The sequence below is a fragment of the Salmo salar genome, chromosome ssa04 (genome assembly GCF_905237065.1).
Source record: "Salmo salar chromosome ssa04, Ssal_v3.1, whole genome shotgun sequence".
In the NCBI taxonomy this organism is placed as follows: domain Eukaryota; kingdom Metazoa; phylum Chordata; class Actinopteri; order Salmoniformes; family Salmonidae; genus Salmo; species Salmo salar.
Window position 1 is genome coordinate 40,481,866 of NC_059445.1, and position 10,438 is coordinate 40,492,303.

At 42.1% G+C, this 10,438-nt stretch overlaps 1 protein-coding gene across 1 annotated transcript; it reads right to left on the reverse strand.

Annotated features, from left to right (window-relative positions):
• Positions 1–553: 553 nt before the first annotated feature.
• Positions 554–6,639, reverse strand: LOC106603063 (peroxiredoxin-4). Its single transcript, XM_014196208.2, has 7 exons — positions 6,329–6,639; positions 3,677–3,794; positions 2,060–2,176; positions 1,841–1,963; positions 1,501–1,631; positions 1,305–1,339; positions 554–655 (listed from the first exon to the last, which is right to left on the reverse strand). Exons 1-7 carry the CDS (start codon positions 6,540–6,542, stop codon positions 605–607), a joined length of 789 nt encoding a protein of 262 aa, XP_014051683.1. The 5' UTR covers positions 6,543–6,639; the 3' UTR covers positions 554–604.
• Positions 6,640–10,438: the final 3,799 nt, after the last annotated feature.

Here is a 10,438-nt window from a genome sequence, read left to right on the forward strand (position 1 = left end):
TAATCCTATCCAACCTAGAGGCCTTACAAGCCCAAATCCTAACCTCCATATTCTCCTCCATACAAACCCTCCCCCATCTGCCTCTGTTGTTCAACTGTGTATAATAAATACCCCTAAACCTGGATTCCCCATCTCCTCATTGCATTCTCACTGATGTGCCATGGTGGCAGCAACAGTCCTGAACCTAGCTTACGGTCCACCCTAGTCCTTTCCTTCAGTACACGTCCATCATATTCCAGACCCTTCCACAGGAATGTGCGTAAACTCTCAATGAGCAAAGCGACAAGTTTATAGACCTCTGTTCTGGTGTGTCCAGTCCACTGGAGTGGGGCAAATTTGGGATGCTCAAAGCACTTAAAGGCATTTCCATAAAAGCACCATATAGTGTCTCCCATTTAGGAGAGTGACTGCCATTTCTAAGAGGCATATGGTTGTCGTAATTCCTGGCCTGTTTCTCATCTCAAAGGTCACCAGTTTTACTCAGATCGCTAGATAAGATTGAATTTGATTTGCCCAATATGCCTCGACGTTGCTAAAACAAACAGACACCAGATTATCAAAACTATTTTTATTCTGAGCTTTAACCAAAGTGTTTATTAGAGGGTCAGTTCAGCTTGTCAAAGTACTTGAGTTTGCCCGCTGGGTCTGGGATTATCTGTGAAGAGTAATACATTGAATTAGTGCACAAGCAATTGTCTAAGAAAATCCTATCAAATCAAATGTATTTTTAAAGCCCTTTTTACATCAGCAGATGTCACAAAGTGCTTATACAGAAACCCAGCCTAAAACCCCAAACAGCAAGCAATGCAGATGCAGAAGCACGGTGGCTAGGAAAAACTCCCTAGAAAGGCAGGGACCTAGGAAGAAACCTAGAGAGGAACCAGGCTCTGAGGGGTGGCCAGTCCTCTTTTGGCTGTGCCGGGTAGAGATCATAAATATAATCTCATGCATGCACTCACTTAAAGTGGCAGTCAGCAGTTGAAACAATAAAGCGTATTCCCCGACCCTGCTTCGGGAAAAAGGATGAGGGATGCGGCTGGAGAAATGTAACCACTCAAATTCATAGACAGAGCTATGGAGATGCAAGGATTGACCATCCATGTTTACAGTTTTAACCATATTGAGGCTATATAGTGTTTGTTTACAAACACTGGAATAAAACAAGCTTATATTTTCAGGTTCTGATGGGGTATGACAGTTTAAGCTCATGAGGCATTTAGAAGTTATTCCTCAAGAATCAATGGGTACAAATTGACGTAGCAACTGCTGATTGCCTCTTTAACCACATACAGTATGAAACTCACTGTGTCACTGCCTGGCTTCCATCCTGCTGGGCACACTGAAAAAGAGATATATATTTTTTTAATTCACACAAACTGTAAAAAAAAAAAAATGTCAAAAGACCATCCATAGCAACCACAGATAATTACGTGTTAAGCGGTATTATCTGAGAATGTTATGTGGTGAGACTGAATGTGGAGGCTGAGGAGTGAACCGTACCTTCGCCGTGTTTGTCAGTATACTGGAAGGCTTGGACAAGCCGCAGGGTCTCATCTACAGAGCGCCCCACGGGGAGGTCATTCATGGTGATCTGCCTCAGGACGCCCTTGTCATCGATGATGAACAGGCCCCTGAGGCAGACAATGAAAACAATGAGAAGTTCGGTTCAGTTTCAAACCGCATGACTTTAAACTTTATGAACTTATAATAATTAACAGGTATTTTGTTGTACCATTTTTTAATTTTTTTATTTAAAAAAAAAAAAGTTTTTAAATGGTAGTTGTACTAGTAATCTTCTTTTGGAGTAGCTTCTACCCCCGTGAGCAAGTGTATACTGTACCTGAGTGTGTGTCCTGCGTCCTCCAGGAAGACTCCATAGTCTTTGGAAATCTGGTGTGTGAGGTCAGACAGCAGAGGGATTTTCATTGGTCCAAGTCCACCCTGCTTCCTGGGTGTGTTGATCCTGTTAACAACAAAGCCGGAGGGAGAAAAAAAATTAAAAAATCTGAAATTAAAGTCCAAGCACCTCTGAAGAGGGGTGTGATGCTTGTAATCTTACCATGCCAGATGCGTGAATTGTGAGTCGACAGAGCAGGCAACAACCTCAGCATTGATGGCACGGAACTCGTGCACACGATCACTGAACGCAATAATCTCAGTCGGGCAGACAAACGTGCTGCAGGTACACAGAGTTCGTGTTATCAGAATAACACATAGCCAACAACATTATTACTTTACCAAAGCATACTGGATTTTAATTAAGTCACTGGTTCTAAAATACAGTTACTACAGTTTAGATTTTACAATACACTACTAAGAATGTTTTTTCTCTCCCTGAAATCTCCCAATAAAAATCTGATGATTTGGATTGCTATATTTCTTCATCCTGGCACGTTACTAAAATCACTTTAATACCCAGACAAAATCATGCAATCTTTACCATACAGTCTTTATACTGCCTATTCTTTATATCTGAAAGGGGAAGCCAATAACAAACCCAGTACAATAAATTCAGAAGACAGACTTAAGCACAATTAAGCTCTGCCAACGGCTTGGAAAACCCAGCAGTAACATTCTTTCCAGGCATTGGGACAATGCTTTTAATTCATGTATTCTTTCCATTTAAATGCATGGAGTTCGGTCCTTAAGCTGTTCTTGTACATTAATGTTCTGTATGTAATGTGTGTGAACCCAAGGAAGAGTAGCTGCGGCGTGAGCAACAGCTAATGGGGATTCTAATAAATAATTAACATTTTTGCTGCTTGATTAATTTCACCAGTCATTTCTCCTTGCACGTTTAGCTCCAATTACTTAGATTACTGCCTAGTGCTACTATTAAAAAAAATAATCAGTTAGAGTACATTTTCTAGCAAGCTATCAATGTGCATAATATGGAGAGGGTAGGAAAAAAAGATTAAATGTGGATCTGCAATCTTTTTTAAGCAAAAAAGCCATTAAAAAAATGTATTTCAAATCACATTCATCCAGGTCAGACATTTGATTTCAATACACGATCGGAAAGAGCAAATTCTGGGGTTTCTAAAGCACCTCAAAGCGACGAGGGCATGGGCTCGGTTTCAAAAGATCACCTATTTTTTTAATAGATTAACAGCGGGTCCACACATTCCCGCAACACTCAAGTTGTTTGGGAATAAATATTATTTATATTTTATTCTCACTATAAAATGTTGTGTTGACTGATCTGAGCAGGGAATGTAATTGTGTCTTGTTTGTTTAATGAACTATTGATTTCATTTGCATGGTGCAGCCAGAGCCTATAGCCTAGGCTGCACAGACGAGTAACATAAAACTCAAAATATGCTATTCAATTGAAATACATTTTCTTAGTATCATAATGTTTCTTAAGATCTGCCTAAACTTATTAACAATGGGTTTCTTTGTGATGGTATATAGTCAATGGATTTATTCAAATAGACACATCCGTCAGCTGCGCAACGGGATGTAGCCTGTAAAATGCGTATCCCAACAAGTGGTAAAAATGGGACTGTTTGAAAGGGGGGGTCATAATAAATTGCCCTTAAAAAAAAATTACCAAAAAATGATGTCCGAAATACGTATAACAAAGTAAAATAAACAAACATATTTTATGACAGTAGAAAACAACACTATAAAGAGGATTGTTTTAGGATGAAGGTCAGTAAGAGATAGTACTCACAAGTCCAGGGGGTAGAAGAAGAAGACTAGGTATTTCCCTTTGTAGTCCAACAGTTTGAGCTCCTTAAACTTACCATCGATGACAGCTGATCCCTCAAAGTAAGGTGCAGGCTTTGAAACTGCAAGAAGAAGAAATAACAAAAACACATTTGATGACAGTTCAAAGCACGAGCAAGCAAGTTATTTGCTGATCACATTTTAGGAAAAAAACTAATCAGAACAGACTTCCTGCTGTGTATCCCCAACATTGTTCATACCAACACACCATTATTTAGTGTGCTTGGTCAACAATTAATAGTATTTGTTCATAGTTGGTGAGCAGTGTGCAGGTAGGCCTATGGCTCAGGGCAGGATTGGGGCACACCTAGCTTTCGTTCACCAAAGAGGGCTCCCTCTACGTCAATAATCCTTGCAATACGGTTTTGGAAACCTTTGTTTACTTCCATATCGGCTAATCGAGAAAGATTTTTCATAAAACAAAAAGGTAAAATTACTACAACCCCCACACAACCATATTTCCATGTTACGGACTGTTTACAGAAGAGAGGCGACCACTTGTTCTAATTAGCCTAGCTATCTAGCGTCCCCGAACGCCAGAAAAGTGTTGTAACTGAGAAGTACTGTCGGCTGCAACTGTTAAAACAGTGAGTGTATATTTTGCATTAGTAAAATTATTTTAATGTGATATGAAAGTAGAGGGCTTTTTAATGTTTCTATAACCGTATCGTATTTGCCGGTTTTGGCTGCCAGAGTCAGTTTACCTCTGAACATATACACTGAGGGAAAAAAGTATTTGATCCCCTGCTGATTTTGTACGTTTGCCCACGGACAAAGAAATTATCAGACTATAATTTTAATGGTAGTGTTTATTTGAACAGTGAGAGACAGAATAACAACAAAAAAATCCAGAAAAACGCATGTCAAAAATGTTATAAATTGATTTGCATTTTAAATGAGGGAAATAAGTATTTGACCCCCTCTGCAAAACATGACTTAGTACCTGGTGGAAAAACCCTTGTTGGCAATCAGAGGTCAGACGTTTCTTGTAGTTGGCCACCAAGTTTGCACACATCTCAGGAGGGATTTTGTCCCACTCCTCTTTGCAGATCTTCTCCAAGTCATTATGGTTTTGAGGCTGACGTTTGGCAACTCGAACCTTCAGCTCCCTCCAGATTTTCTATGGGATTAAGGTCTGGAGACTGGCTAGACCACACCAGGACCTTAATGTGCTTCTTCTTGAACCACTCCTTTGTTGCCTTGGCCGTGTGTTTTGGGTCATTGTCATGTTGGAATACCCATCCACGACCCATTTTCAATGACCTGGCATTCCTCCTCCTCCAAACACGGTGAGTTGAGTTGATGCCAAAGACCTCCATTTGTCTCATCTGACCACAACACTTTCACCCAGTTGTCCTCTGAATCATTCAGATGTTCATTGGCAAACTTCAGACGGGCATGTATATGTATTCTTGAGCAAGGGGACCTTGCGGGCGTTGCAGGATTTCAGTCCTTCACGGTGTAGTGTGTTACCAATTGTTTTCTTGGTGACTATGGTCCCAGCTGCCTTGAGATCATTGACGAGATCCTCCCGTGTAGTTCTGGGCTGATTCCTCACCGTTCTCATGATCATTGCAACTCCACAAGGTGAGATCTTGCATGGAGCCCCAGGCTGAGGCGAGATTGACAGTTATTTTGTGTTTCTTCCATTTGTGAATAATCGCACCAACTGTTGTCACCTTCTCACCAAGCTGCTTGGTGATTGTCTTGTAACCCATTCCAGCCTTGTGTAGGTGTACAATCTTGTCCCTGACATCCTTGGAGAGCTCTTTGGTCTTGGCCATGGTGGAGAGTTTGGAATCTGATTGATTGATTGCTTCTGTGGACAGGTGTCTTTTATACAGGTAACAAGCAGAGATTAGGAGCACTTCCTTTAAGAGTGTGCTCCTAATCTCAGCTCTTTACCTGTATAGAAGACACCTGGGAGCCAGAAATCTTTCTCATTGAGAGGGGGGTCAAATACTTATTTCCCTCATTAAAATGCAAATCAATTTATAACGTTTTTGACATGCGTTTTTCTGGATTTTTTTGTTGTTATTCTGTCTCTCAATGTTCAAATAAACACTACCATTAAAATTATAGACTGATAATTTCTTTGTCAGTGGGCAAACGTACAAAATCAGCAGCGGATCAAATACTTTTTTCCCCTCACTGTATGGTCCTTGGACGTTAATCTAACCATGACGGCGTTCTGACCCCAGTGCAGTTTAGTGTAAACAAGCGTAATCGTAGGGTCGGTAAAACTGCAGGCTACAGTTGGAGCCAAGTTTTTTTTGCATGACGTGTCCAAATGTACTAATAGCTACAACTTATGAATTTGGGTCGACAAGTAAAATCTGGCACATTACAATAACGCGAATATCGATTTGATGCAAACTTCAGTTGTGAAAATTTGCAGCATAACTGTAACGGTGGCTAGCTAACATTAATGAAGACTACTAAATTAGCTATCTAATTGGCTGCAGGCAAACTAGTTAGCTAGCTATGGAGTTACCATTGTATTGTTGAGTAAAACATCCTCCCGTTATTAAAATAATTTAAGTCAATATGATTGCCAAGTACAACTACAGTACGGTGCACGGGGGACAATACCCACTTTTTGCCTTGCTGAGGTGCAAGGAATGATCAGAAACGGGCACACGGAAAGCCTCTCCGGGGTAGACGTGTCCTCCAGCGTAGTTGTAACACTCTTGGTCCTTTTTCCCATTAGAGTCGTCTTGGGCTGCAGTGGTAAACTTGGTGACAAGACAAATTGTGCAAAACACACGTAAAATGTCCTTTAACATTTTCATATGAAGCATGACGTTCATTCCACAGTCTTGCTAAAACCACGTAGCTAGCTGCTAAGAAAGTACTGTACAGGAAGAACTACAAATCCTCTTCTTCGTGTGAATTTTCCGCAGGCTAGACGCTGTGTTGCGTATTGCTGGCGTTCGCAGGTCGGAATGCGGATTGCACATTTTGGTCACAAAAAAAAGGGGCATGTGGACATTTTAAATTGCACCACCTTCTAACCCTTCAACTTATCTCTACATAGTAGCGGTGCGTGGGTAAAATCACTGGGGAAGCCAAGCCAGAAATAAAGCCATATTACAACCTATGAGTTGTGATAATTGAATTGTTTGCTCTAGCCTGTTAGTTAATATGCCTTGGTACCGTGATATATAGGCTTAAGGCAGAGACAATAAGAAGACACAGTGGCAGAATAAATTCAACCACACCTTTGTTTCATCACAAAACTGGAGAGCAACCTCTGTCCGATGAAGTCCACAAAGCATATGTAACAAACAGCATTGTCACGCAAGTTAATGTTTCTGACTGCTAAACAACTATTTATTAAGAATCACTTGGAGAGTTACTGCAAGTTGCAAAGAAAACAGGAAATGCCTCCACTACCCTAGCACCATTTCAACATTTCAAAATCATCAAATCACATATGCTTAGTCTAATACAGTGACAACTAATACATACCAAAAACTATTTAGTCCAATCAACGTAAGCTAAATATGATGTGGCTGTCCAGGGTTCTGATTTCTGTGTATGTGTGCGTGTTCGTGCAAGTAGAAAAAACATGTTGACTCACCCTACTTGTAGAGAGACACCAATGCCATCCTCCTCTCTTTCATATTGATGAAACGGTCTATGACTCTCATACAGTAAACACTTATTTGTTGTCCTAGGCTACCTGGCTAAAATGTTCTCACTAGCCTAACTTCCTTTTTATGGCCAACATTAGCCTACATCTAGCTACATACTGAACTTCCATCCTCTCAGGCCAGGGGCACAATGTATGAATTTATGGTTGGATTAGAATCACCGTTATAATTATTGGCCATTAAGGAGAATTAAGTAAAACCACAAGTCCAAATCCCTGTCTCCATCCATGGCTAATTTAGGAAAGGGTCAATTTTAGGTAGCTAGCTAGCAGCCAGCCACTGGACAACAACACACCTAGATGCAACAGTTCATGTTGTTTCTGTCAATGACGTATTTCTCTCCATGTGATGTGATTGGAGAGAAGCCAAATCCAAACTGACTTCCCTTGAAAAAAAATGGTGGGGTGCGCCAGGACAATTCACAGTTTCGCTCACTCAATTTAGCTCAACGCTGATTGGCTATTATTTTATACTTTTTTATCAAGGGAGGTAAAATGCTCGCTAGCATCCTTCCCTTGCATTCAATGCTATGGGCGGCAACAATGTGATACTCTTTTTGACCTGACAGCATCATACAGATGGCCTAAATTATGAACGAGAGAGACAAAATATACATTCTTTTATATGTTTTTCTCTTTTTATTTTCCTTGGTCAATTTTTTTGGGAAGCCTGGCTTCCCTTGGAACCCCATCCCACCACTTTGGCCCTAAACAATCCTACACCAGGCCGTTGGCCTGGGAGGAACCCCTTTTCTCAGAACTCCCTGTAGATCTTCTGCACTGAAATCTCTCAAACCCAAATATTTCTCAACTGCTGCAACTACCACATCTATCTTCTGTGATAACCGCTCCATCAGTGCAGTGCAGTTGATCACGATGGCTATAAATGCAACAAATCCAACCTAACTAAACTCAGTCGAAACCCTCATCCCTCAAACCGTCTTCCTGACTCAAACTTTGGCAATCTCAACTATACACAGTGGTTTCTCAACCCCCACTTCACACTCCCTCTGACTATGCCCTCCTGCACACTTTCCACATTTGGGGGGTATCCCTTCTGCATATTGCTACCACATATCTGAATCCTTGGCACCTGAAGCACTGTTGCAGGTTCGGAACAATTGCCCTCAACGAATAGTTAATGTACCCTAGCCTGACCTTATCAGGTAGAAACTCCATGTCGAAGCTCAACAAGACAGACAGGGTATCCTCCGTCTAACCATTTCCACCGGGTCTGCATCTTACCAAACGGCAGGCATCACAAACACCAGGAATATTCTTTCTCGTCACTGATCACTCCTTTCAGCAGCGCACTGCTCTGGAGAGCAAAGACCAACACAGGCCAACCCCTGAGAAGCGTGACGCACCGTGCCTGCTGCCTCTGAAGTGGAAGATACACCAAAAAATCTAAACAATTCCTCTTCTCAAAACATTGACAGATGTAACAGTTACCAGTTCGTCCTTTACTAAGCTTGAAACAATATATGGGTCAGCCAAAAAGCAGGGATCCCCTTTTTCCAAAAACGTCTCTCAGGGCAAATGTTGTTCATCTCTACCCCCACACCTGCCGCCACAGGTAGGTCTTCATCCTGCCCTCACAATGATGCCACTTTTCTCAGATTTCTTCTCTGTTTGTGCTGTGCAGTTTATGACCCTTGTAATAAATTACACCTTTTTCACATGCAATATATCAGGATACCTCAGTTGCCGAGAAACTTCAGGTTACTTGCATAACCCCGGTTTTCTGATATTATGGGTGAGATATTTCACTATATTAGTGGAATTCACCAGAATCTTCTGAGTAGCTTGAAGAACCAATCATACACGTCTCTCTGAGACAGACAGGTTGAGTGGCAAATGAGGGAGCCCCTCCCCTCATAATAAAGAGCCACACGCCTGCCCTGCGATCATTCTGGAGCGTGCCAAACTTCCTCACACTCTTGTGAGTAGGGGAACGTGGTGAGATGTCTCACTCATAATCTCAGAGAAGAGGGGTTACACAAGTAACCTTAAATTATCTTTCAATTATTTGTTTCGACATCTCACTAGTGGGACATGACCAACTCCCATATGCTCTCCGAAGCCAGGCAGTCTCAATGTCAACCCTCAGAGGCCCTGACACTGAGGACATTATGCACCAATAACGGAGCAGTGGCGTTTAGTCGGAAGAACCTCATAAAAAGTATGAGGGATGCCCAACAAGCTGCACTGCAAATCTCCTGCAAGGAGATTCCCTTGAACATAGCCCAAGAGGTAGCCATACCTCTGGTGGAGTGAGCCCTTGGGTTACAGCCTCCGGAGTGCCTATCTTTATTATAGGCCAATACAATTGCTTCCACAATCCAATGAGACAACCGTTAACAAGAGAGGGGGCTTCCCTTGCAAGGAGGTACCAAGGACAAACAGTTGGGCACTCTAGTGCAAAACTCTTCCTATCCAAGTATATGCTCAACACACGTACTGGACAAAACGGTGTAGCCGCTCCTCTTCAATCGAAAAGAAAGGCGGCGGGTGGAAAGCCACAAGCTCCAAGGCCAGACAATTGTAATTGCGCTAACCTCGGGCATAAAGGCGGGATTGGGCGTAACATACGGGACCCGGAGCTTCCACAGGAAAAATCAATGTCTTAGACCTTTAGACCAAGAGGAAATTCCCCCCTTGGATAGACACTTGTTTTGAAGTTCACAGGCAGGGCTACCTCATCACGTGACCATAACCACTACATTCACCCCCCTTTGACCTCCTCACTCATGAGAGACCACCCCACGTTTGGCAGCATTGTAAGACACGGGGCATGAACCCAGAGCAACCAACGTCTTAGACCGTTAGACCAAGAGGAAATTCACCCCTTAGGCTGGGGGCAGACATTGGGTTTGAAGTTTGCAAGGCATCCTCATCTGGTGACCATGACCGACTCATGGGCTAATTGGGTGTAACCGGTGTGAAATGAATAGCTAGTTAGCGGGGTGTGCACTAATAGCATTTCAATCGGTGATGTCACTTGCTCTAAGACCTTGAAGTAGTTGTTTCCCTTGCTCTGCTCTGTCCTTT

Excerpts from the sequence above, each read along its gene's own strand:
- LOC106603063 (XM_014196208.2), bottom strand. The coding sequence starts at position 6,542 with ATGAACGTCATGCTTCATATGAAAATGTTAAAGGACATTTTACGTGTG. Across the intron at positions 1,964-2,059 it reads CAATTCACGCATCTGGCATG|GATCAACACACCCAGGAAGC; the intron begins GTAAGATTACAA and ends TGTTGTTAACAG. Across the intron at positions 1,340-1,500 it reads TACTGACAAACACGGCGAAG|TGTGCCCAGCAGGATGGAAG; the intron begins GTACGGTTCACT and ends TCTCTTTTTCAG.